The sequence below is a fragment of the Gekko japonicus genome, unplaced genomic scaffold (assembly GCF_001447785.1).
Source record: "Gekko japonicus isolate JY-2015 unplaced genomic scaffold, Gekko_japonicus_V1.1 scaffold1978, whole genome shotgun sequence".
NCBI classification, from domain to species: Eukaryota; Metazoa; Chordata; class Lepidosauria; order Squamata; family Gekkonidae; genus Gekko; species Gekko japonicus.
Window position 1 is genome coordinate 278436 of NW_015161464.1, and position 27272 is coordinate 305707.

Genomic DNA, 27272 nt, shown 5'->3' on the forward strand with positions numbered 1-27272 from the left:
AAATCCCTCTTTCCCCCCCCCCCCCCCCCCAAGCTGTCTCTTTTCTAACCCCTAAAATCATCTTGGTAGCCCTCCTCTGTGCTTTCTCCAGTTCCACAGTGTTCTTTTGGAGATACGGTGACCAGAACTGTGCACAGTATCCCAAAGGAGGGCGCACCATACATCTACACAGGGGGCGCTACAATATTGGCTGTTCTGGTCTCAGTCCCTTTCGGAATAACTCCTAAGAGAGAGTTTATTCCTTCCCTACCCTGCCCTAGGTCTATGACTTTTCCTCCACCCCAGTGGGTGGTGCGCGTTATGAGACTGGCGTGAGAAAAGCCTTGGGAAGGGAGAGAGTCTTTGCCGCTGAGGGTAGATGAGAGTGTGGAGGATTCTGCCCATCCCTCCCTGTAACGCCCCGTCTCTTCCCAGACAAGAACTGGAACAAGTGCTTGGCGTCCGTCTGACTTAGTCCGCTCGCCTCCACCTCTCCTGCACCTTGTGGTACTTCGAACTGGACAGATGGTCGTCTGGAATCTCCTGTCCCCGCTGGGGCTGGGAGGGGCTCTCTGCTAGCTGCCTGTTGCTCTTGGAGCATTTTTTTTTTAAGGGAGGTCAAGGAGTGGGTGGATCACTCACCTCCAGGAAATATGCAAGGCGGAAAGTCTCTTTTCACAGCAGGCGCCGAGCTCCCCTCTCCCTAGACCCCCCGCCTGCCCTCTGTGCTTTGCGTCTGGGACACTAGGAAATTTTGTTTTACCTTCTACCTCTTAGCTCAGTCTCAGCAGCCTCCTTTGCAGTGCAGGTGAGGGCAGGGTTGCTGCCGCTGCTCACTTTTTAACCAAAGCTTTTGTCCATTCCAAACCGCCAGCCCAGCTGGCCATTTAGTCTTTGCACTATCTCTTTTTTTTTGGGGGGGGGAGCAGGTTTTCTCTTATTATAATGTTGTGGGGGGGTTTTGTACAGAGAAAAAATTGTTAAACGTGTGGTTTTTGTCCCCCTCCGATTTAAGACACCCAATGTTGTGCGGGAAGGGGTTTTGCTCAGGCCTTTGCGCTCTCCTGTTTTTGACAATCAGTTGCTGTTCGTTGGCTCTCCAATGCGAGCAAGGTTGCTTCAGAAGGCGGGGGACCAGTTTTGTTTTGTTTTTGCAGGCCCCACTTAGCACTGTAGAAAACATTCCCTGGGCCATCCGCCAAGGGGGGGGGGGATAAGGGTGACCTCTGCCTCCACCTTCTTGGTCTTCTCAAGTGCCTTTGCTTCCCCAAGCTCCTCACCCCCTCAGCACTTAAATTTGAAAGATGCCCTTTCTGTGGGGGAGGGGTCCTCCTTTTGAGATGTACAGCTGGCACTGGGGGAATGTTCCAGTGATGAGTGATGATGTTGTGATCAGTTTCCATGTTGAATGTTTTCTAATAAAAAAACCCGTTCTCAAGCAGCGGCTTGTCCAGAGTCAGATGATTTTGTCTAGCAACAAGGAAGCCGAGGATTAGAGGTGTGCAAAAAAAAAAAAATCAGTAAAATTCGGATTCGGATATATTGAACCCAAATTTTTTTGGGATTCTCCAAAAAAACAGAATACCTATACCGGTAAAGCATAGATATCAAAATATTTTCAGAATTTCCCAAAAATTCGGGTCCATTATATCCAATGGCAAAAATCCTCTGGAAAGTTTGCAGGGAGCTGGGGGGGAGGGGGTTTGAGGTAGAGGCTCCATATTTGGCCTGTGGCTGCTCCAGCCTTTCCCCAAAAGTTTGGAGAAGATTGGACCAGAGGGTCCAATTCCAGGGGCATCCAAAGAGGGTGCTCCCAGTTCTCCATTGTTTCCTATGGGAAATTGGGGGTGGGGAAAAGGCAGGCAGATCTCCCTGTAAAAAACTAAGTGAGGTGTGGGGGTGGTGTTTGTCAGGCCCAGCAGCAGAACAAGAGCAATCTCCCTCCCCCACCTGTGCCAGTCAGTGCCCCAAACCAACAGAACTTAGTTCAAACCAGAGAATCTCTGCAGCAGCAGCCTACATAGACTGAGGGCGCATGTTTGCATTGCCACTAGCCAGGCCCAGCAACAGAACCAGAGCAATCTCCCCCCCCCACACACACACACACAACCTGTGCCAGTCAGTGCCCAAAGGATCCAGGAACAGCACAGCAGCAATGGCATCAGCCACCTGAGACTGTCTCCTTTCATGCTCTCTGGGCATACACAGAAGAGTTTCAAAAAGAAACACCTTCTGTGATTGGCCAGAGAGCAGGAAAAGAGCAAGCTAGTGGTTGGGCAGCCTTGCTGTCTGAAGTTCCCTCTTTCCCCCTCCCTCCTGGAAACAGGAGCAAGAGGCAGGGAAGAGGGGAAAACTGGGTTTCCTGGTTCCTTTAACTATTAACACACACACACACCCCAGTGGCCATTTTCGGCTTTCAGAACAGGCTCAGGGAAACCTGTTGGGCATCCGGAAAATCCCAAAAAGAATTTTTTCGGGATTTTTTTCTGCTCGGAATTCCCGAATGCACACCCCTACCGAGGGTCTGTTCCAAATCTACCACTTGGAAACAATGCCTTATGGAAGTGTGACTTGCATTCGGTTGCCACTAGGAGGTCTTACAGATAGTTGGCGAGAGAACGTGAATATTAGCCAGGTGCCCCTCCTGTCCCATTCACCAGAACTTCATTTCTCTCCCTACAAAGAAATCTGTAACAGGAACTGTAGCCTAGAATTAGTATTTTTTTCATCAGACCGTTAATGGCGGCATTATCCCACCTGTGGGGAAAAAAGCCTATCTTTCAGGACAAGTTCATTAGCCAACCCCAAATGACTTTCAGGTGCTTGCAAAGACCAATTTGGTATAGTGGTTAAGTGCACGGACTCTAATCTGGAGAACCAGGTTTGATTCCCCACTCCTCCACTTGTACCTGCTGGATGACCTTGGGCAAGCCATAGTTCTCTCAAAGCTGTTCTCTCAAGGACAGTTCTGGAAAGAGCTCTCTCAGCCCTGCCTACCTCACAGGGTGTCTGTTGTGGGGAGGGGAAGGGAAAGGAGATTGTAAGCCACTCTGAGACTCCAAGTGAAGGGCGGGGAATAAATCCAATCTCTTTTTCTTCTGTGCCTGGCTGCTGAGGTCAGCTCCGCCCATTAGCCTGGCCTGAACCTTAGGCTGCAGTGCAATCCATTCTGAAAACTAGGTGTTTTAAGGCATGACGTGTCCTCTCCCCTTCACTTTCTGTAAGACTCAGGACTGTTAACACTCAGCTTTATTATCGGAAAAAGGACATCGGGGTAAATAAGTAGCAGGGAATTAACAGCAAAACATGCCTCCCATGTGTAAGAAAGAGCAGATGCCACACGGATGAACTTTTACTTCCAGAGTTTCTTGATGGACATATTCTTCTCGCTGTCTTTTTGCATCACCTGTGCAAGGAGAAAATACTGTCATTTAAACAGAAGAGGCAGGGAGAGAAACTGGCTGTCATAGAGCTACCTGCGTAATATGGGCTGCTTTGTCATTTCTGAAGGCTGGTCTTTGCCACCTGATGCCCTGCAGCCTTAAGACTGAGCTACCCAGGGCTCCAGCAAAGCAGACCTCACACTTCTGCCATACTGCTCCCAGCTAGTCCTATGCCAAATTTCCCACTAGAAGATTTCCTTGCTTTAAAGCTCCTTGGAACCACAAAACGGAGGTGAGGTCACACCCTCTAGATCGGGGGTCCCCGACATGGCGCCTGCAGGAAGTGGGTGGGGCTGGGTAGGGCTTTTGCCCAGCAGGGGCTTCTTTTTAAATGTTGCTTTGGCAACAGCTGCTGCCACAGCCGAAGGATCCACACTGTGTTCCTGAACTTAAGCGGCAGCAAATCATTTTGTGGATGGCCCCGCCTCCTGCAGCTGCCATCTTGTTGACATGCCCGCAGGCTCAAGGCTGGGGGATCCCTGCTCTACGTCCGGGGTTTTCGTTTTTCTCCCTCCTTCCACTCCCAGGAGCAGGTTCCCACGTCCACAGCCGGCTGTACCTTTGCAACTGCCATTTCAAAGTCTTCTTGCGTGACGTGTACCCGCCTTTCCCTCAGGGCGTACATTCCTGCTTCCGTGCACACTCCCTGCAACACACGTCTGTAAGAAACCCACTCGAGCCATCCCACAAAGATCCAAAGAATGTACCAGCCTCTGCGTCAGAAGTCTGAACTGCAGAAAGCGGCCGTCCCCCCGGCCCCCCCCCCCGGATTTCTGGTTGGCCGTGATCACCAAACACACCGCCATGATCATAAGGGGTAGTTGGGAGTAGAGTTCCGCTACCCACGCTGGGCACCCCCTTGGCCTTCTCACCTTGACCTCTGCACCGGAAGCCCCGGGCATCAGCTCCGCGATCTTCCGCAAATTGATCCCCCGGGTCAGGTTCATCTTGCGAGAGTGAATCTTCAAGATGTCCAGACGGGCCTACGGGAGGGAGGGAAGGGGGATAATGAATGGACTCTAGGAGGACAGTCAGCGAGGACCATGGCCTCCCACCAGCTCTCCATCACCTCTTCATTTGGGGGAGGGAACTCGATTTTTCTGTCAATGCGGCCAGGGCGAAGCAGGGCGGAATCCAAGATGTCTATCCGGTTAGTGGCCATGATCACCTGCATGGAACAGATAATTTTACTTGAAGCTACTAGAGACAATTATTCCCCCCCCCCCCCCCGATCATCTTTTTCTCTCTCCTGACGTCCTCCTCCCCGGTGCTTGTTGCTGATAATAGCCAAGAGCCCAATCCCATAAAAACATCGTATGGGTGTATCACCTCCCCTCAAAAATCCAGTATGCCGAGAAGAGTTAGAATCTGCACCTTCTATACAATTAAGCAAATTAATAGGTTGTTTTGTAGAATGGAAAACATGGGAGGTATCGCAGCTTCTGCTCCTCTCAATATACCTTGATGTTCTTGGTGGCCTCGAAACCGTCCAACTGATTCAGCAGCTCCAACATGGTGCGCTGCACCTCGCTGTCCCCACCAGACCCGCCCTCCAAGCGGGAGGAGCCAATGGAATCGATCTCGTCCATGAAGATGATGGAAGGGGCGTGTTCCCGGGCCATGACAAACAGCTCGCGCACCATCCGCGCACCTGTCAGTGAAATGGCGATGGCTTCAATGGAAGGCACACCTCCGTCCCGTTCTCCCCTCGTTTGTATCCTACTAGCCCCAAACTGCAGTGTTTAGAGCCGCATTTCTAAAAGATTACGGTTGCCCATCTCCGGGTAAGACCTGGATTTCTTCCTGGGATTATTTATTTATTGTTTCTTTGTATTTATACCCTGCCTTGCCTGACAAGCAGGCTCAAGGCGGCTAACATTAAATAGCATAACAAAAAAATTAAAACGATTAATAAATACAATATGAGTTAAAACAAGTGAACAATCACAGTACCAAGTTCAACTATGGCGGTAATCCAATCAAATCCCTAGATGGGGTAGTAGCCAGCGTGGACTCTAGCCAGGAGATGTTCCGGGGCACATCCTTCAGCAGCAGCCCCTAATCGAACGCCTGGCGGAAGAGCTCCATTTTACAGGCCCTGCGGAACTGTGAGAGGTCCCACAGGGCCCTGATGTTCTGTGGGAGCTCGTTCCACCAGTGTGGGGCCGCCACCGAGAAAGCCCTAGTTCTGGTAGTATTTAGCCTGGCTTCTTTCTGGTCTCTAAGCTTCAGAGATCCATTCCCCTGGATGAAAATGGCAGCTTTGGAGGACGGTGTCACATCCCCGCTAAGCGCCCCGGTCCTCCCAAGCGTCACTCCCAAATCACCAGGGATTTCCCAAACAAGAGTTCGGCAACTCTAAACATAGTGTTCCTTTATGGGGCACCACCAAGGACAAAATATGGCAGGGATGTCTGGCCACAGGTGCTGGAAACTGTTGGTCAAGCCTTGGGCACCCGGTTGGTTCAGCATTTTGAATGGTTCGGGGCCTCCCCATCTGTCTTCCTCACTCACCCTCTCCAATGAATTTCTGCACAAGCTCAGAGCCAGAGACGCGGATGAAGGTGCAGTCGGTGTGATGTGCTACCGCTCGGGCCAACAAAGTCTTTCCGGTACCGGGGGGTCCGTACAGCAACACGCCCTGGAAACAGCGGCAGACCAAGGTTAAAGAGAGGCAGGGAGGAAGAGAAGGGGACTTCAGCGGGGGAAAGAGGAATTCACGACAGTTCCCCGCAGCTCCCAGTCCCATGTCCACTCTTCCTCGACTGGGGAAATAAGACAAGGGGGCAGCACGTGCCGGAGGGGGGTCAGGAGGCACACTGGGCAAGATCCAAATCCACTTGGGAGCCAGGACTTATCCAAAGGCTCAATCAGGGGTCCCCAACACGGTGCCCGTGGGCGGCATGGCATCCGCCATGTGTTTTTAGAAAGTGGGTGGGGCTTGTGCCCAGCATGGCTTCTGATTGGCCACTGGAGATTAGAGACTGGCTGTGCAGAATTTTAAAAATGTGCTCCGGCACCAGCTGCCACCACGGTACGGGAATCTCCGCTGCGTAACTGAAGGTAAACTGGGGCAACCGTTTTCTGGCTGGCTCCGCCTCCTGCAGCAGCCATTTTGTGGCTGCGCCCACCACAACTGTGTCAGCATCCCAAAGGTGCCCACAGGCTCAAAAAGGTTGGGCTTAACTGAAATACATGAAGACCGGAATGCGAGCAAAGGTTTATAATCTTGTTTAAGAACCATACAGGTAGCCCCACCCACCTGAGACAGAAGAGGGGCAGGGTACTCAAGTCTGAGGGTGAGATTTTGCCTCTCCAAGTGCCATGTGTAGAAAGTTAACTCCTTCCTTTGTGGGGGAAGCGGGTAGGAAGAAAAGCCTGGGGAAGTATCAGGAAATGGCCTTATGTTAAGAATACTGGTTAATCCAGGTGACTGCCAGCTAATCCAGGGGTGGCCAAACTGTGGCTCGGGAGCCACATGCGGCTCTTTTACACATATTGTGCGGCTCCCAGCAGGGTGGCTGGGGGAGCAAAGGGGAGGCATGCCTCCCCGATTGGTCTTCCCTTCTCCAGCCAGTGTTCTCTTCCCTGGGTAGGCTTGAGGTGGGGGAGCAGAGGAGAGCAACTAAATGTGTTCTCAAAGCCTCCCCCCGCAAGCCAGCTTGGAGAAGGCATTTGTCTCTTTAAATCCCTTCGCCAAGCCAAGGCAGCCAGTATGGGGGCGTGGGGGGCTTGGAGGACGCAATTAAATTTGTTTTCTTTTCATCTCTCCCTCCCTCCCCCATCTACTTGCTTTCTTTCCACTTCCTTTCTTTCCACCTTTCTATCTTTCTTCCCTCCCTCCCCATCTAAAGTTAAATGTCTTCTCCAAGCCCCGCCACACCGGCAGACTGGCTTGGCTCAGAGAAGACATTTGTCTCTTTAATTTAATATGCAAATTTGAATATTTTTCTATAAAAATATATGCGTTTTTGTCTTGTGGCTCTTACATCAAGCAAGTTTGGCCACTGGCAGCTCTTCAAGGTCTCCAGCAGGGGTCTTACTCTAGTTTACAAGTAGAGATCATTTTCAACGGGAGATGTCGTGGACTGAAAAGGAAAGCCCTCTGCAATGCTCTGACACAGAGCCTGGATCCCTCTCACCTTACATCCTGTGTTCCCTCTAAGCTGAGTCAGTGTGGGCCAGCTCACAGTTTTTTAGCCTCCGGCTCACACATTTTTGTCTTAGCTCAGGAAGGATGGCTCCAGAGCAAACTTATGCAGCAGCCAAACTGCTCGCTCGCAACTTTAATGCCGGTAGCTCACAAAGTAGAATTTTTGCTCACAAGACTCTATCCACAGCTTAGAGGGAGCATTGGATGCATCCTTCAACAAGAAAGGACCCTGAGGAGTATGAACAGTTAAGTGCCCCTCATTTCTCACCATTCATGTTCCGCTAGCCCTCCCAAAACAGTGTCAAAGGGCTTCCTTGCTCCCTGTGATTTCCCCATGACAAAGTTACACCCCTACCCATCCTAAAGCTAGTCTGATCCAGAATTCTAGCACTACTGTTTTGCTTATGGAGGAAGGTAAAGAGGAACAGACATCTTGAATCATGCCCTCCGCGGAAACCCCCCCCACACACACACACACTTGCCTTGAGCTGAGCGATCCCCAGAGCCTCAAAAAGCTCTGGATGTTTGACAGGCAGCTCGATCACTTCTTTGATCTCTTTGATCTGCTTATCGAGGCCACCAATCATCTCGTAGGTAGAGTCGGGCACCTTCTCTACCATCATCAGTGAAACCAGGGGGTCCACCTTGTTTGGCAGGATCTTGTGAAGGGTGTAGCTGTCGTTCCTCAGAGCAACGCGACAGTTTGGGGTCACCTGGATGGCAAAGAATGAAGAAGAAGAGACTGCATATATACCCCGCCCTTCACTACCCAAAGGAGTCTCAGAGTGGCTTACAATCTCCTCCCCCTCCCCACAACAGACACCTGTGAGGTAGGTGGGACTGAGAGAGCTTTTTCGAGAACTGCTTGTGAAAGAACAGCTCTGAAAGAACTTGTAACTGACCCAAAGGTCACACCAGCAGCTGCACATGGAGGAGTGGGGACTCAAACCCGGTTCTCCCAGATTATAGTCCACGCTCCTAACCACTACACCAGACTGGCTCTCAGATAAAGCACCACTCTATCCAATCAAGGAAATACCCATACGTAGAAAAGTGAATAACGCCCTCCCTGACACGAGAAGACAAGAACCAGCCTATAATACTCACGTCATTGATGTCTATGTTTTTATCCACATCAACCACAAACTTGCCTTCTGGGTGGACCTGGAAGGGAGGAAGGTCAGTGACCAGCATGAGAACCGAACACTCACATCCTCAACAACATATGCGTTAAGTGCAAGAAATCAGACAGCAGGAAGTGTGTCTCACAAGGACATACATGCCCCTTCCACACTTTTGGCTCTCAGCTTACATATAACATTTCTAGTTTCTCTTCTAAAACATCTTGAAAACACCGTTTCTGAATAAAAGTACCTATTGATACAACACAAACTTTTAAACATACCCTGGAATCTTATGTGTCTTACAGGCTAGGTCAAAACCATCTAGATGCTGAGACAACGCCGCCATCATTTATTAGTACTATGTTTGCTAGCACTGATTTGCACATGTTGTGGTTTTAACTTTATTACTGTTTTAATGTATCTCACTGTTTTAATATATTTATATACACTCTGTAAGCCGCCCTGAGCCTGCCTGGCAGGGAGGGCAGAATACAAATTAAACAAATAATAAATAAATAATAAAAGTTGGAGTTGCTTGGCACCCAGCAGTCCAGTCTTGTTTGCTGCTCCTGCAGCTCAGAGCTAGGACGGTAGGTAAGTCTCCAACCAGGAAGTCTCCAACTCAAATATTGCCTCTGCCACAAACTCATTCGGTGGCCTTGGTCAAGCCCCCCACTCTCTCAGGCTGAAGCCAACTCCAGGTAAGATTCAGGCGCAGTTGGCTGACGGCACTGGTAACCCAGGATTAAGAAGTCAGCCTGTTTTGGGTGGGGGTCACATTCCCGTGAAAGGGGGCAGGTTGATAGTTTTGAGCAGCCATTAGATCCTGGCCTTAAATAGAGTTGGGCACTTATGCTCTTCTGGGATGTGTCGCCCATTCCACTAATTTCAGCTGCTGTACCAGGTTTCCTTAAGAAACTATTCTTATTATTCATGCTCTGATCATATCCAAGTTGGGCCACTGCCGTGCACTCCGTATGGGGTTGTCTTTGAAGCCTGTTCAGAAACCCGAGCTCGCTTCCAATTACTTGCTGAGCACAATTTAAAGTGAAAGCCCTCAATGGCCTGGGGCCATTGGAGTATTGGAAAGACTGCCAGCCCCGATAGAAACCTGTTTGCCAGCTACAGTCAACATCACAGATCTTACTCTGCGTATTGCCACAGATTCCTGGAGGTCCATCAATGGTGACTGAAGGGGAGCCTCTGTTTACGTCTGAATACCACTGCTGATACCTGATGAATATACAGTAGAGGTGAAGAATAGATTCAAGGGTCTGGATTCGATAGATAGAGTGCCTGAAGAACTATGGACGGAGGTTCGTGACATTGTACAGGAGGCAGCAATCACCACCATCCCAAAGAAAAAGAAATGCAAGAAAGCAAAGTGGCTTTCTGATGAGGCTTTACAAATAGCAGAGTAAAGAAGGAAAGCGAAAGGAAAAGGCGAAAAGGAAAGATTTACCTAACTGAATGCAGATTTCCAGAGAACAGCAAGGAGAGATAAGGAGGCCTTCCTGAATGAACAGTGCAAAGTAATAGAAGAAAACAATAGAATGGGAAGGACTAGAGATCTCTTCAAGAAAATTGGAGAAATCAAGGGAGCGTTCCATGCAAAGATGGCCATGATAAAGGACAAAAACGGTAGGGACCTAACAGAAGCAGAAGAGATTAGGAAAAGATGGCAAGAATACACAGAAGAACTATACAAGAAAGACCTCGATGTCCTTGACAACCACGACGGTATAATCACTGACCTCGAGCCAGACATCCTGGAATGTGAAGTTAAATGGGCCTTAGAAAGCATTACTAACAACAAAGCTAGTGGAGGTGATGGTATTCCAGCTGAACTATTCAAAGTCTTAGAAGATGATGCTGTTAAAGTGCTGCACTCCATTTGCCAGCAAATTTGGAAAACGCAACAGTGGCCACAGGATTGGAAAAGATCAGTATACATTCCAATCCCAAAGAAGGGCAACGCCAAGGAATGTTCAAACTATCGCACAATTGCACTCATATCACACGCTAGCAAGGTCATGCTCAAGATCCTACAAGCTAGGCTTCAACAGTACGTGGATAGAGAACTACCAGAAGTACAAGCTGGGTTTCGAAGAGGTAGAGGAACGAGAGATCATATTGCCAACATTCGCTGGATTATGGAGAAAGCAAGAGAGTACCAGAAAAATATCTACTTCTGCTTCATTGACTATGCTAAAGCCTTTGACTGTGTGGATCACAACAAACTATGGCAGGTCCTTAAAGAGATGGGAGTACCAGACCACCTCACATGTCTCTTGAGAAACCTGTATAAGGGCCAAGAAGCGACAGTTAGAACCGGATACGGAACAACTGATTGGTTCAGCATAGGAAAAGGAGTACGACAAGGATGTATACTGTCACCTTGCTTATTTAATATATATGCAGAGTACATCATGCGAAATGCTGGCCTGGATGAATCACAAGCGGGAATTAAGATTGCTGGGGAAAAGATCAACAACCTCAGATATGCAGATGATACCACTCTAATGGCTGAAAGTGAAGAGGATCTAAAGAGCCTCTTGCTCAGAGTAAAAGAGGAGAGCGCAAAAGTGGGCTTGAAGCTCAACATCAAAAAAACTAAGATCATGGCATCCGGCCCCATCACTCCTTGGCAAATAGAAGGGGAAGTCGTGGAAGTAGTGACAGACTTCACGTTCCTGGGATCCCAGATCACCGCAGACTGTGACTGCAGCCATGAAATTAAAAGACGCCTGCTCCTTGGGAGGAAAGCGATGGCGAACCTAAACAGCATGATAAAAAGTAGAGACATCACCCTGCCAACAAAAGTCCGCATGGTCAAAGCAATGGTATTCCCAGTAGTCATGTATGGCTGTGAGAGTTGGACTATAAGGAAGGCCGAGCGCCGAAGAATAGATTCTTTTGAACTATGGTGCTGGAGAAGACTCTTGAGAGTCCCTTGGACTGCAAGAAGAACAAATCAGTCAATCCTCAAAGAAATCAACCCTGACTGTTCCCTGGAAGGCCAGATAATGAAACTGAAGCTCAAATACTTTGGCCACCAAATGAGAAGGGAGCACTCACTGGAGAAGACCCTGATGCTGGGAAAGATTGAAGGTCAAAGAAGACGGGGACGGCAAAGGATGACATGGTTAGACAGTGTCATCGATGCGACGAACATGAAATTGAGCCAACTTCAGAGGACGACGGAAGACAGGAAGGCCTGGCGGGAGCTGGTCCATGGGGTCGCGAAGAGTCGGACTTGACTGTGCAACTGAACAACAACAAGCACTGCTGAAAGGCAGCATCAGCGGGAAGGCCTTGGCCTCCACGTCCTGTTTTTTGCCCATCGGGGAAAATGTTTAGCTACTGTGCGAGACTGGATTCTGAATTAGATTAGCCGCTGATCTGACCCAGCAGGCCCTTTTTATGTCATGTTTTGAAAAATGGTCTGTGGCAGAGTCCTGATGATGGAATGCCCTCCCCACAGTAGTCTGCTTTGCACCGAATTCATTAGTCCTCAGGAGCCCAGTTTAAAAAAAATTAAATTATTGTATGGTATTGTGTGTGAAATAGCCAGAAGATCCCATTGGCTGCCTGAAGCTGAAGCTCTTTTTCGGCACCACTACGTGGCGAGCTATGCTAATTTTTAGGCTGAGAGTGCGGTGACTTGCCCAGGGTCACCCAGCAGGCTTCATGTGGAGGAGGAGTGGGGAATTGAACCCGGTTCTCCAGATTAGAGTCTGCTGCTCTTAACCACTACACCAAGCTGGCTCTCTGTGATTATTTACTGAGCATTTTCTTTAGACTAATATTAACCTTTTCTTAATATAATACATTCATTATTAATCTAATAATACTACATTAGTTATGATGTTTTATCTGCTGCTTTTAAATTGCTGCTTATTGATTCCTTCATTTATTGGTTTAGATTTTTTATATATATATTTTAAAATGCAGGCTGCCTTGGGAAAGCACAGCCTATAAGCATCCTAATAAATATGAAATGTAGGAGGAATACTACTGAACAGAGTTAATGAACTCTGGGCAGTGCCGGGCTTTGAACATTCACGAGCACTGAAGAAATGCTAAAGGATTCTGATTCTCGGCCTACACCTCCTTCAAGGACAATCCCTTTTGCCTAACGGGAGAATGCAAGCATTTGATGCAGGCAACCAGAGGGAAGACCTTACCTTGACTAGTACTTTCTTCTTATCCATAGCCCTCACCACCTCACCCACGTAGGAACCTTGTTCCTGCAGGAGCTGTAGCTCTTCACGCAGCAGGCGAACTAGGCAGGGGGGGAAAGACAGGACAGCCTCAGAGGGAGAATTTCTCCAGACGTACCAACCAGGACATGTGCAGCTTCTTCACTCAGCTTTGTACAAACTTGCTGCCTGTTGATGTAGTTTATGAGTGCAGGTGTAAACGGCTTTAAAAGGGGGTTAAAATGATTAATGGAGAAGAAGAGGAGGAGGAGATTGGATTTATACCCCGCCCTTCACTACCCGAAGGAGTCTCAGAGCAGCTTACAATCCCTTTCCTTTCCTTTCCCCTCCCCACAACAGACACTCTGTGAGGTAGGTGGGGCTGAGCGAGCTCTCCCGATAACTGCTCTCAAGAGAACAGCTCTGAGAGAACTTGTGACTGACCCAAGGTCACACCAGCAGCTACATGTAGAAGAGTGGGGAATCAAACCCCGTTCTCCCAGATTAGAGTCCACGCTCTTAACCACTACATCAAACTGTCTCTCCAAAGGTCCATTAGTGGCTACTAGCCATTGTGACCAGAGGGCACCTCCATACTCTGCATCTGAAGATGTGAGTGGTGAGTCATGAAAGCGCTTACCCTGCCACAGGTTCTACTGGACCTTTGCTCTTTTCTACTGCTCCATACTCAAAAGGCAGGAAACCTCTAAATACTAGCGCTAGGAGGCAGCATCAGGCAAGGCCTGGACTTCTACGCCATGTTCAGTGGCCCGTGGGGCAAGTGGTTGGCGTCTCTATGAAACAGGATGCTAGACCACACAGCCCGCTGGTCTGAGCCGGCAGGGCTCATCTTAGATGCTCTTCCCCTGCCACAGTCACACCTCAAAGACTTGCTCAGCTTGTGGGGCATTTATGCAAGCCAAGCCACTCCCTCCAGCTTTGCTTCCTGCTCCCCATCCACATGGCCTGAGTGGAAGAGGGCAGACCTATCTCACAGCTTACCCTTGGCATTCAGTTCGTTCCGCTGGGCTTGCAGCCTCCGGAGGTTCTGGCTCTTCTCGTTGACGATCAGCTTGGAAGAGGAAAGCAGAGAAATGACACGTCACCCCAAAACTGCAGGGCTACCTAATGGGCCATGGGGAAGCTGCACCCATTCCCTTCCAGGAAGAGCACCCAGCAAAGCTGAAGGCCAACTGGGCTGCAGCCACCAGTCAGAGAACGAGCCGCTCCAGACAGCCCGCTTCATCCCTCCCTGCCAGAAATAACCCAGTTGTCGTGAGAACACCAGAAGAGCCCTGCTGGATCAGACCAAGAGTCCATCTAGTCCAGCCTCCTGTCTCACACAGGGGCCAGCCAGCTCCTCTGGAGGGCCAACAACAGGGCAGAGAGGCCGAGGCCTTTCCCTTATGCTGCCTCCTGGCTCTGGGATTCAGAGGTTTAGTGCCTCTGAACGTGGCAGTTCCCCATAGCCACCATGGCTAGTAGCCATTGATAAACTTAGCCTCCATGAATCTATCTCATCCCCTTTTAAAGCTGTTTATCCCTGTGGCCATCACGACATCCTCTGGTAGTGAATCCCACATTTTTATTATTCTCTGTTGAAAACAGTATTAACTTTTGTCCGTCCTGAACCTACTGCCCTTCAGTTTCATTGGATGCACTGGAGTTCTAGTATTTTTGGAGAGGGAGAAAAATTTCTCTGTCCGTTCTCTCCACCCCATGCATAATTTTATAAACCCCTATCAGGCTACCCCTTAGTCATCTCTTTTCTAAACTGAAAAGTCCCAGATTCTTCAGCCTTTCCTCCTAGGGAAGGTGCTCCAACCCCGTAATCATCTCAGTTGCCCTCTTCTGTAATTTTCCCAGCTATTCAATGGCCCTTTTGAGATACAGTGACCCGAACTGTACATTCCAAATGAGGGCACACCATAAATCTATACAGGGGCATTACAATATTGGCTGTTTTATTCTCAATCCCTTTCCTAATAATCCCTAACAGAGAGTTTCCCTTGTCATGTGACTGTAGAGGCAGGAAGGAAGCTTCTCTGGTGCCAGCCATGGGACCAAAGACTCCAGGGCAGCTCCCAGCCATATAAAGATGACCACAGCCCTGATGAGATATAAAGCCCATAAATAACTAGTCATAATGACCTCTCTGCCTCTTTTCCCTAAGGGTTTTTTTTAGGGTGAACAAAAATACATTCTTACATCTTGTGGATATGTTTTAAAGACAGAATCTCTGACACGGAGAGAATGGGTGTCAACCCCACAACCACCACCCTATAGAATGTGTCATGGGTACTGTAGGCCTAAAAGCAAACAACTGAAGAAAGACAAAGAACTGATGAGCTGGAACTCAAAGACACTTGTGCAGACCCCACAAGTTGGCTTTTTAAAAAAAATCTCAAGATTAACCATCTCTAATTAATTCAACTGCTTCCCAGAAGAGGATGAGAATTACATTGCTTGGCCTTTGGGGGGGAAAGATAAGATCATGGCAACCCCTGCTTATCATACTACAATAAAGTAGGATCCTCTTACCTGTAACTCCTCAATCTTGGACAGGTAATACTGACGCAGCCCAGTCCCACCCTTGCCCTCGTCCAGCTCCATCTGTCCGGGAGAGTCAGAGAAGCAAGGAGGGAGAAAAAAGTTTGGTCAGCTCAAACAGGGCAAGAGTCAAACCCTCCTTTTCAGTTTTCTCCCACCATATGAGTCATCATGTGCTCTCTTTTTTCTAACACCAACCATTTTTGTGCAACGATACACAGAGTTACTCCAGTCTAAACCCAATAACCCTGAATAGGATTGCACTGTTATTGTGGAATAAACCCCCACAGAGTAAGGTCCCCCAACGCGAATGTTCAGACTGCTAAAGGACTCTTTGTTGCTTCGGCTACAACTACCTGTCTAGAATTGGTCACCTAAGGTTACAGCATCCTACCTTTCTTGAGCCTCAGGAAGAGAGACCAATTTTTCAAAAAAAACCCCATCAAAGACAGCACTGAAATGGAAAGCGTTACTCCTCCCCTTCCCCCAGCTCCATCTCTAATCTCTCTGGTGACTAGCAGCACGGTATAACATCAGATTAGGATCGAGGAGACCCAGGTTGAAGGCTGAAATCCTCACGCTGCCATGGAAGCTTGCTGGGTGACCTTTGGCCAGTTACACACTGTCTGCCTACAGGCTCCTACGTAGCCTTTCACCTTATTCTAGGATTGTGGTCCATGGTATTTTTTAATTACATCAGGAGTACCTGATTTTACTACATTGAATTGATGCGTTATATGATGTTCAATTTAAAAATCTGATATACGCATTGGGGTAATGTTTTGCCCATACATTTTAATTATAAACAAGTCATTTCTATTTCTAGGTCACTGCAAAAAAGAGTCTGATGGAACACAAGCTGGGCATGGTCTGAAATAGTTATTTATAGTTTACCGTGTGAGAGAGTGTGTGTGTGCTGAAATAGCCTTGTAAATTGTTCATAAACATCAGATGTAGATCTTACTGGAACTCTCAATTCTATATTTCCTTTCCCCCTTTGGGGTTAGGATAAATTTTGGCTTTAAACCACCATCTGGAATGGGTAATGTATTTTTTACTGTTTTTAAACATGATTGATTGTATTTTTCAATGCTGTACACTGCCCTAAGCCCCCAATTTGGAGGAATGCAGTTTAAAAATCAAAAATATAAAAATAAAACAAATTGCAAAGGTATTCATATTCAGTAGACCACTGATGAAGAGGCTGGTGTTGAAATGAGTGGTCTCCTATTTTGAAGCTTATGAAATTACTTATGTAGGTATGATACTAAAATGTTGGTTTTACTTACTAATATTACTTTTTTCTTAAAGATGGATCCATCTTAAACTAGTATGTTCATTTGCCTCTTCATATTTTATGCTTACAGCACAAAGATTCTTTCCTCAACCCTTTTATTCTGCAGCCTTACAAAGAGTCAAACCATTGGTCTATCAAGGTTAACACTGTCTACTCTGATTGGCAGTGGTTCTCCAACTTGAGGTCTTTACTAGGCCTGCTAACCTCCAGATGGATTACTTATAACAATTTAAGGAAATTGATGAAAAATGTAAACCATATGAAACTTAACATCAAATAAAGCGCCACAGTATTACAATTCCTAAACAACTCTTATTTCAATATACATGCTTAAATGAGAGAATGCCAGCAAAGTGAGGCCACATGTTCATCATGAATAAGGACAAATAAGGCAGTTTTGAGACATTGTTCTGAGGGAGTTCCTGTTGCTGCAAAACAAAGCAGTTTTGGAGGCACTACTTGCTGGAAGTACCCATCGACATGCAGTCCTGATGAAGGGATCGATAACCCATTAATATCTAGAGAGTGGGTCGACTGCAGTTCATCATTTTGTGTTTGCCTCAAGTCTTAAAAGACTGGATTTATTTGCTTCATGGACATTTGTTTTTCCAGTCTGGAACAGAGAAGCCTTTTCTCCACCCTAGAACAGTGATGCCATTCTTGGGGATGTACTGTTCCCTTCAAGTTCTTAACTTGTCTGTGTAACCATTGTATTGTATTGGTCTGAATAGTACATTGAAATAATAAAAGCTGCTTAGGGACTGTAATTCCGTGGAGCTTTATTTGATGTTAAACCTCCAGATGGGGCCTGAAGAGGTCCTAGAATTACAACTAATCTCTAGATGACAAAGATCATTTTCCCAGGAGAAAACAGCTGCTTTGTAAGATGGACTTCATGGCGTTATACCCTGCTGTGACCCCTCCCCAAGCTCCATCTCCAAAATCTCCAGGAATTTTACAACCTGGAGTTGGCAACCCTATCTTTCACATATTGGAGCCAGTTTGGTGTAGTGGTTAAGTACGCAGACTCTAATCTGGGAGAACCGGGTTTGATTCCCCACTCCTCCACTTGCACCTGGCTGGATGACCTTGGGCAAGCCGTGGTTCTGATAAGAGCTGTTCTTGAAAAAGAGCAGTTTCTATCAGAGCTCTCTCAGCCCCACCTACCTCATAGGGTGTCTGTTGTGGGGAGGGGAAGGGAAAGGAGATTGTACGCCGCTCTGAGACACCTTCAGGTAGTGAAGGGCGGGGTATAAATCCAATCTCTTCTTCTTCTTCTTAACTGGAGCTGCTAGCTACCGAACCTGGGGCTTTCGCCACCAAGCCGCTTCCGCCTCCTGCCCTTCTCCCCCTCTCCAGCCTTAACCGTGTCGCTCCCAATAGGCTTGATTGGAACCCCGGAGGCCAACAAGCGCCCCTCTCCAATTAAATCCCTCACCGGGCCACGCCCCTCCCTTTCGCTCCGCCGTAAAAACGCTCCTTTAAATCACACACCCATCATTCCCCTTTTCCACCCCCAGAGCCGCCGTCTTCCCACCACCATTGCTGGGGGAGGGGGGTGTCCCCCCCCCCCCCCCCCGGGCGAGTGACTCAGCACTACGAGCCAGCTCCCTACCTGTTCCAGCGCTTCGGTCGCCATCTTACCCCCCTCACCGGTCTAGCCGGTGCGCATGCCCGATACAGAAGCCGGAAGCAGCGTGTATTTCCTTTTCCTCCTTCTTGCCCTTAGCCAATATGGCCGACGCTACTTCTTGAGTAAGAAGATTACTATGGCAGGACTAGAACAAGTTTAAGAGGCCTGCGACGACACCTTTAAGACTAACAAAGGTTTATTCAAAGTATGAGGTTGAATTTTTGAAAAGGTGTACTTTGCACACGGAAGCTTATACCTTGAATGAACCTTTGTTGGTCTGAAAGGTGCCACTGCCACAGGACTCTAATTTTTTTCTGCTGCTTCCGACCATCACGGCTCGCTACCGGGCTCTATGGAACGACTATTGAGATTATCATTGTTTTAAAGCTGGGGGTACAGCTCTAGGGTTACCAGATGTCCTCTCTTTTTTGGTGTCGGTTCTCTTTTGGGCTGTTTGTTTTAAAAACCTGATGAAAATGCCTTCTTTTTGCGTTGGAAGGTTACGAATATTATCACACCTTAAATAGGAGAGGTACTTACAATGAGATTTGTCATATGGATCACTTCCTTGACGTAGTCAGTTGGGAAATATGCCTTCTGTTTTGCTTTTCAAAATATGGTAACCCTAGATTTAATGACTTTCTATATACATTCTTCTCCTGCCAACCTAGCAGTTCGAAAGCAAGAAATTGCAAGTAGATAAATAGGTACCACTTCAGTGGGACGGTAACAGCGTTCTGTGCGCCTTGGTGTTTAGTCATGCCAGCCACATGACCACGGAAACGTCTTCGGACAGCGCTGGCTCTTCGGCTTTGAAACGGAGATGAGCACTGCAACCCTAGAGTCGGATTCGACTGGCTTTTGAGCAAGGGAACCTTTACCTTTATATACATTCTTGCTTGCCATGCTCAGGCAAAATATTTACTATTTCAAATAATTTTTTTTACATTCTACTGCAATGTTTGTGTCAGGATTTAATTTGCAGGCTGTCTTGTACACACTTCTTAAAGTGGAAATCCAGCATATAAATGGCTTTATTAAATAGGCCAAAAGGGATAGGTAAACTGAAGTCTAGTGTTGTTTTTTAAAGTCAGAAACCAAGTGAGAAATGTTTTTTACTGTGCAATTCAATGCTGAGTTATACCCTTGTAAGTTCAAGTCAATGGGCTTTGAAGGGTGTAACTTTGCTTAGAATTGCACTAAATCCGCCAAGCCCCAGCACCAGATCTGAACACCATCTTTCTTCAACAACAAATTCAAAGGCAGGCTTCAGTAAGGAATTGCTGAACTAGAACTTGTCTGGAAGCTATCCAATAAGGGCTCAGTCATGATTGTTTGTGTCACATTACTAGATTGGTTTAATATGCTTCACTATCACCTGTTATTATTTATCTTGTGTGTATCCAGGCTTTACAGTCTGGTCTTCTTGCATTTTCCCTCCTTAATCACAGCATTCACAATTTTTCCCCTCTCTGTGGCCCTGCATGCATCTGTTTACTGATAACACTTCTTATGCATCTGCTAATGACATAATAAATACATTTGGTTCTACAAGATTTGACTCAGTAAAGGAAGCTACTGCCTTGTTTGAAAACGTTCTGACCTCCCCAATTACTGCCCCCCCCCAATCTCCCAACATTTGCCAAGACAATGCTGAGAATGGAAACCCTACCTGTGGGCTTTATCTACAGATCATTTTTTGCCTTGCTATCTGAGACACTTTTACCTGGAGATGTGAGTTTTTAAGGTGCCACAGAATGCCTCATTTTTGGAACATTTGTGTGTCTTCTTAATCTGTTTGAAAACGTAAGCAAGGCTGTTAACGATAGGATGTTTTGGAGGGTCACCTTACATCGGAAGACACTTGACAGCACTTAGCACACATGCTACAAGATTCTTTGTTGGTTTGTGTTAATGTAAGCATTTTTAAAAGGCATAGTTAGAGAATTGCTTAAATAACTAGCAATAATCATGTTATATGAAAAAAACTTTTTGCTCACTGTAGGGGTTTGTTGGAATGGTACATGGGGATTTTAACAAATGAATAGTTCGAGAACAAAGTTTGAGTCCAGTGGCACCTTTAAGACAAATAAAGTTTTATTCAAGGTATAAGCTTTTCTGTGCATGCTTTGTTGGTCTTAAAGGTACCACCAAATTGGACTCAGACTTTATTCTGTTGTTTCAGACAAACACGGCTACCCGCCTGAATCTGTAATAATTCCAGCATGTTAGTCTATTGTAGCCAAAATAAACAGCAACCTTTTGGGCACCTTCAAAACTAATATGATTTTATTCAAGGATAGTCTTTCCTGGACTAGAACCTACTACTTCAGAAGCCATTAGTGGTTTGCGCTATCTCTCCTTATATATAATTGAGTAGTGGTCCCACAATGTTCTATGCACTCCAAAATCAGTTGGCTCCGTGATGTGTCAATCACAAGGTGTCTCTATCCACTGGCTGTGTTGCCTGAGTTCTCTCCCACCCACTGCAGCCTAGGCCACTCTTCTCTGATTGGGCCAGCGTTTCAAGGTCATTTGCATATGGAAGCTGCCACAGATATGTACCTGATAGCGCTTCAGAGGATGGTGAGCAGGTCCCAGGTTCATGTTATAAAAGCTGCCTGGGGGATTATGGACCATTCACAAACTTTCAACCTTAACATACCTCACAGGGCGGTTGTGCGGATCATACGGGGGAGAGGAGAATGATGTCATCTGCTTTGGTTCCCACTGCAGGGAAAGACTGCCCTTTCCCTAGGCAGAGGGGGGGGGGATGTAAACCTGAAGACAGACAGGCAGATAAAGGTAAGCTGAAATCAGCCATTCCCTCATGGGGAACCACTGTTGCCAAAATCCAGCTGAGGGTTGTACTTATATTGCGTAAGGATAATAGTTTGTCATTATACTCTACATAAGATATCTTCATGGTGCAGATCCACACATCTGAAGAACTGGGTCTGGTCCACAAAAAACGTGTGCTGGAACAGAAGAAGGGTGCACGCACACGAAAACTTATACCCAGAATAAAACTTTGTTGGTCTTAAAGGCACCACTGAGCTCAAACTTTGTTCTGAATATGCTAGTCTTTTAAAAAGCCACCAGATTCCCGTTTATGTATAAGTCTGTTTTGTAGGGCGGTTTCCAGTATGTGTGCATAGTTGTTGCTGAAGAAGGGAAACAAAGAACCAATCCAGCATTTAGTATTTCAGTTTGCCGGCCTAAAGCACCCTCACGTAAGACGCTTTTTCTGCAGCAAACTAACCAGCTTTCAAGGGCTTCTTCAATCCTTTCCACCACTCTTGCCCCGCCTAGGAAGAATAGAACCGGAAGTGAAACTTTAAATAATTGCTCCGGTTCCTCTTTGTCCCGCCTCCCTTGGGGGCGACGGAAGCCCAAGTAAAAAGTTGCGCATTCGTGGCGGCCATCTTGGTAAGGACTTTGCCCTTCTAGACTTTCTAGACAGCAAAGGGATTGCATTGCAAAGTAGTTGCGTTGGCTCAAATCACGAGCTGTTCGGAAGTGAGAGTAAGGTGGTCGAGAAGGCACAGCTCCTCTCTGACTTCAGAGAGAAAAGAGCGTACCGTGTAAGCCGTTAGTTTTGACTTCTGCCATGCTCAAGATGGCGACAGGAAGCAGGAACGTGCGTACGTACGGCAAAGAACCAGGAAAGGGGAAGGCGACGAGTCGCCGAGAGGGACATATCGAGCTTTGCGCACGTGTGCGGTTGGTGTTTGTCGTAATTTTTTGCTCCGGTTAAGCCGCAATAGCGGGTTCCCATCCAAGATGGGAAAGAAGGGCAAATTCGGGAAGAGCCGAAGGGACAAGTTCTATCACCTGGCCAAGGAGACTGGTGAGAAAATTCCTGATTCCATTACCACGTTTAATGGGCTACTCTGTGCAGCTTCTTCTTGATAGCAAGGGCCTAGAAATCAACTGTGACTAGCAGTGCCAACCTCCAGGCGGTGGCTGGAGATTTCCCGCTATTATAGCTGATCTCCAGGCAACCGAGATCGGTTCACCTGGACAAAACAGATGCTTTGGAAGGTGGACTCTATGGCATTATACCCCATTGATCTCCCTCCCCTCCTCAAACCCTCTCTGGATTCCGCCCACAAAACCTCCAGGTATTTCCCAACTCTGAGCTGGCAACCGTAACTGTGGCCTGTCTGGAAAGCCCAGGCCCAGGCTGATCTCGTCAGATCTCAAAAGCAGAGCAGGGTCGGCCCTGGCTTGGACTTGGATGGGAGTTGGAGACCACCAAGGAAGTCCAGGGCTGTTTTGCAGAGGCAGGCAATGGCAAACCACCTCCCAGCATCTCGTGCCTTGAGAACCCTATGGTGTTGGCATAAGTCATCTGTGACTCAGTGGCATTTTCCACCACTATAAGTATGCTATGTGCAACAAGCATTTTTTTGGTGGTGGTTGTTTTAATATGTGCCTGTGTGAGTGTACCTGGAAGTCATGGCGACCTCTGGTGACTAACCCCTACTCCGTGCCTGGAGGATATGCAGAGAGGTGGCTGAATGACGCCTGCCCCCGCCTCCAACCTCTGGTATTTCAAGAAGGTCTTCCATCCAAGTACTTGCCAGGGTCGACCCTGTTTAGCTGACAAGATCGGGCTTGCCTGGGCGACCCAGGTCAGGGTGCAACAAGCATTCTTAATGGGCCCTTGGTTGAACCCTGGTGGGGTGAACTGAGATTTAGAAATGGTTTATACTGGCTCTCTGGAGAGCTTCTTGGGGCAGCTGGCAAAATACATTACAGTGCTGTACAATAATAAAAATGCAGCAAGATAGTAAAAATGGCAACATAAGAATGATCAGTAATGAAACTAGCTGTAAAGCTAAGCCCAGAAACGTTGAAACAGTATTCAGCAGCCTAAAATGTTCTTAGGCCCCGTTCACACAGCAAATTTGCCCCACGGGAGGGACAGCTTGCCTGTGGATTAAAGCTGCGCGATTGTACCTGAACATCTGGGAAACGTCGCACTCCCATCCCTAACCCGCAGCTTCGGCCCGAAGACGCGGATTTAAAAGCTACCGGGAACCATGTACTAGTTTCCCAATAATGCGCGGCACGTGCGGGCATCTGCTCAGGAAGCGGTGGTAGCCCGTTGCAGCCAGCGCCCGTCAGCGTCCCACGCATGCGCACAAACACCTTGCTGTGTTACCTCGCATGGCGTGATCGGCTGCCGGAGGCTTGGGCACGGAGCCTTGGGGGAAGGTGAGATCGTGCTACTGCGCATCTTTTTGCTCCAGCTCAAAAAATCTCCCGGCCCCTGCGGATTATCCCGCTTGTGTGACCGGGGCCTTAGGCTAGAAACAAGCTATAATAACAGGTTAAAAAAAAAGTTAAATGCCTGGGTGAAAAGAAATGTTTTGGCCTGGTGCTTAAAGAATGGTAAGGTGGGCCTCAGGGTGTAGGGCATTCCAAAGGTGGATTCCTACTACAGAGACAGAACTGTCTCTGTTTGCCACTTGACTAACTTCTGGAGAGCCAACTTGGTGTAGGGTTTGATTCCCCACTCCTCCATGTGAAGCCAGCTGGGTGACCTTGGGTCAGTCACAGTTCTCTCAGAGCTGTTCTCTCAAAAGCAGTTCTCTCAGAGCTCTCTCAGCCCCACCTCTCTCATAGGGTGTCTGCTGTGGGGAGAAGGGAAGGTGATTGTAAGCCACTCCTTCAGGTGGTGAATGGTGGGGTATAAAACCAACTCTTCTTCTTCTCCCAGAGGAGTTAGGGGTGCCTTGGCAAATAATTCTAGTTAAGGGCTACCATATTTCAACTTTATGGGAAAACTGAAAGCCTAGGAGTTACTTACCTATCTGGAATGAAGAGCACCTGAAATCGGCTGATTGTGGTGTTTCTTGAAAATATGGGGCCTTAGGCTAGAAACAAGCTATAATAACAGGTTAAAAAAAAAGTTAAATGCCTGGGTGAAAAGAAATGTTTTGGCCTGGTGCTTAAAGAATGGTAAGGTGGGCCTCAGGGTGTAGGGCATTCCAAAGGTGGATTCCTACTACAGAGACAGAACTGTCTCTGTTTGCCACTTGACTAACTTCTGGAGAGCCAACTTGGTGTAGGGTTTGATTCCCCACTCCTCCATGTGAAGCCAGCTGGGTGACCTTGGGTCAGTCACAGTTCTCTCAGAGCTGTTCTCTCAAAAGCAGTTCTCTCAGAGCTCTCTCAGCCCCACCTCTCTCATAGGGTGTCTGCTGTGGGGAGAAGGGAAGGTGATTGTAAGCCACTCCTTCAGGTGGTGAATGGTGGGGTATAAAACCAACTCTTCTTCTTCTCCCAGAGGAGTTAGGGGTGCCTTGGCAAATAATTCTAGTTAAGGGCTACCATATTTCAACTTTATGGGAAAACTGAAAGCCTAGGAGTTACTTACCTATCTGGAATGAAGAGCACCTGAAATCGGCTGATTGTGGTGTTTCTTGAAAATATATTTCTCTCTTGCTAAATTATGTTCTTGGGGGGGGGAGTGTTTTTTCAAGCATATCACAATGGAAATGTGAGAAGAATATTATAAAGACACAACGACTGTAGCTTACAAAGTAACCAGAAAGCTTCCTGTGTTGTATTTGAACATCATATTTTGCTCAGGGAAGTGTGGAAAAGCAGAAGACACCTGAAACTGCCTTCTACATGTCAAGAGCTGTCATGGATAGTATTGTCTACTCTGACTGGTGGCAGTTCTCTAGAGTTTCAAGTGGAAGTTTTTCATGTCATCTGCTGCCTGATTGTTTTAACGGGATATGTTGGGGATTGAACCTCAGACCTTCTGTGTGCAAAGCAGATGGTCTGCCACTGAGCCATGGCTTTATCCCAAAGCTGAGGGAGATAAAAGCTGTCTGCAGAGTCTAACAGGAATAGCTGGGTTACAACATCAGATGAATTGTTTATTGAAAGAGGAGATAGCAAAGAAATTATACTTTGCAAAACAAAACTTTTTTAAAAATGCTAATAAACCCACTAGATGGCTGGCCTAAAAAATGAGTCAACAGAAGGAAAGAACTTTTATTAAAGTCTTGAGAAAAGAAGGGAAAGAAATCTATAGAAATGAAGACATCAAAAAAGCTATGGAGGAATATTATAAAATGTTATACGGGAAAACGACAGTGAGTATGGATAAAATCCAAAGTTATTTGGAAAATATAAATTGCAAAACTTACAGAAGGACAAAGAAAAAGATTAAATCAACAAATCTCAATGATGGAGGTGGTCAAGGCAATAAAGAGGCAAAATAGAGGGAAACCTCCGGGACCAGATGGACTCCCAATAGAATTTTACCATATTTTTGAAGAGCATATTGCACTGACCTTTAAGGATATATGTAATATGGCGAGAAAACAAGGCGTAATCCCAGACACGTGGAAGGAAGCAAATATTTCTTTGATTCATAAACAAATCTTAGATGAGAAGGAAATGAAAAACTATAGACCGATATCACTGTTAAATGTGGACTATAAGATTTTTGCATCAATTTTGGCACAGAGGCTGAAAAAAGTATTAGTGAAAATAATAAATAAGGATCAGTTGGGTTTTTTACCTAAGAGACAAATGAGGAATAATTTGAGAATACTGATGAATGTGTTAGAATATTATGAACTACACAATGAGAAGCAGATGGCAATAATCTTTCTGGATGCGAAAGCATTTGACAATGTTAACTGGACTTTTATGTTGGAGACATTTCGCATGTTAGATGCAGGAGAAAGCTTTATTACTATGATTCAAGCAATATATAGTGAACAAAAAGCAAAAGTTATGGTCAATGGAGAACTTTCAAATAATTTTGAGATCCAGAAAGGTACGAGACAAGGATGCCCTTTATCCCCACTTTTGTTTAATTCATAACTGGAAGTTATGAATGAAGCCATCAGAAGAGAGAGTAAAATAACTGCAAATAAAGAAAGAACACTTTAAAATACTAGCTTTTGCAGATGATGTGGCATTAATACTTGAAAACCCAATAGAAGCAGCAGGAGCTTTGATGGATAAGATTGAAAAGTATGGAGCAGTGGTGGGTTTCAAAATAAATGTAAAAAAAACTAAAATTATAACTAAGAACTTGGACGACAAACAAAAAGAAAAGCTACAAGAAATCACAAGATGTCGGATTGTAAAAAAACCCTAAACATTTAGGAATTACGGTCATAAATAAATGTAGTACACTCTGTGAAGACAACTATAAAACCTTATTACAAGCGACTGAACAAGATTTAGAGAAATGGAAAAACCTGTAACTCTCTATGATGGGAAGAACAGCTACAATAAAAATGAACATTTTACCTAGATGGATGTTTCTATTTCAAACTATCCCTATATTCCAAAATCAAAACCTGTTTAAAGGGTTAGATGAATTAACATCTATGTTTATATGGCAAGTGAAAAGGGCAAGAATAAGACTGAAAATGCTACATGATGCAAAGGAAAGAGGAGGATTTGGCATCCCAAATTGGTTATTGTATTACAGAGCAGCAGCCCTGGTATGGATTAAAGAATGGATTACACTAGAAGATAAGAGACTTTTGAAAATTGAGGGCCATGATTTACTGTTAGGATGGAATGCTTTTCTGTGGTATGAAAAAGCAGACACTCAAAAATATTTTAAGCAGCATTGGCTGAGAGCAGCATTGCTAAAGGTTTGGGACCCTATACATAAAAACCTTTATACTAAAAGATCAAGACTGATTATATCTTTAGAAGCATTTACCTTATCTAATGTATATGTGGGAGAAGAATCATTAAGATACCAGGACATTTTGGATAAAAAAGACTATTTTAAATTACCAGAACAATTATCCTGGTGGAAGAAAGCGCAACTGGAATCGATATATTTGAAGGATAAGAAACTAGGTTTTAATAATAAAATAACTAAACTGGAAGAA

The 27272-nt window shown here is 46.4% G+C and overlaps 2 protein-coding genes across 2 annotated transcripts in view; one reads left to right on the forward strand and one right to left on the reverse strand.

The window, feature by feature from the left end:
• Positions 1–3216: 3216 nt before the first annotated feature.
• On the reverse strand, positions 3217–18419 carry PSMC5 (proteasome 26S subunit, ATPase 5). Its single transcript, XM_015429102.1, has 12 exons — positions 18364–18419; positions 15443–15514; positions 13904–13973; positions 12887–12984; positions 8683–8739; positions 8058–8288; positions 5937–6063; positions 4883–5073; positions 4492–4590; positions 4295–4405; positions 3982–4068; positions 3217–3385 (listed from the first exon to the last, which is right to left on the reverse strand). Exons 1-12 carry the CDS (start codon positions 18385–18387, stop codon positions 3332–3334), a joined length of 1221 nt encoding a protein of 406 aa, XP_015284588.1. The 5' UTR covers positions 18388–18419; the 3' UTR covers positions 3217–3331.
• A 3639-nt stretch (positions 18420–22058) lies between these two features.
• FTSJ3 (FtsJ homolog 3 (E. coli)) overlaps positions 22059–27272 on the forward strand; it is a 45791-nt gene continuing 40577 nt past the window's right edge. The window contains exon 1 of the mRNA XM_015429103.1: positions 22059–22231. Coding sequence (XP_015284589.1) covers positions 22165–22231 — 67 coding nt within the window. The 5' untranslated portion in view covers positions 22059–22164. The remainder of the gene's footprint in view (positions 22232–27272) is intronic.

Coding starts and splice junctions, on each gene's coding strand:
- PSMC5 (XM_015429102.1), bottom strand. CDS start 18,387: ATGGCGACCGAAGCGCTGGAACAG. Junction 8,740..12,886: donor AGAAGAAAGTACTAGTCAAG/GTAAGGTCTTCC, acceptor CCTCCCTTCCAG/GTCCACCCAGAAGGCAAGTT. Junction 4,591..4,882: donor AGGCCACCAAGAACATCAAG/GTATATTGAGAG, acceptor TGTTCCATGCAG/GTGATCATGGCCACTAACCG.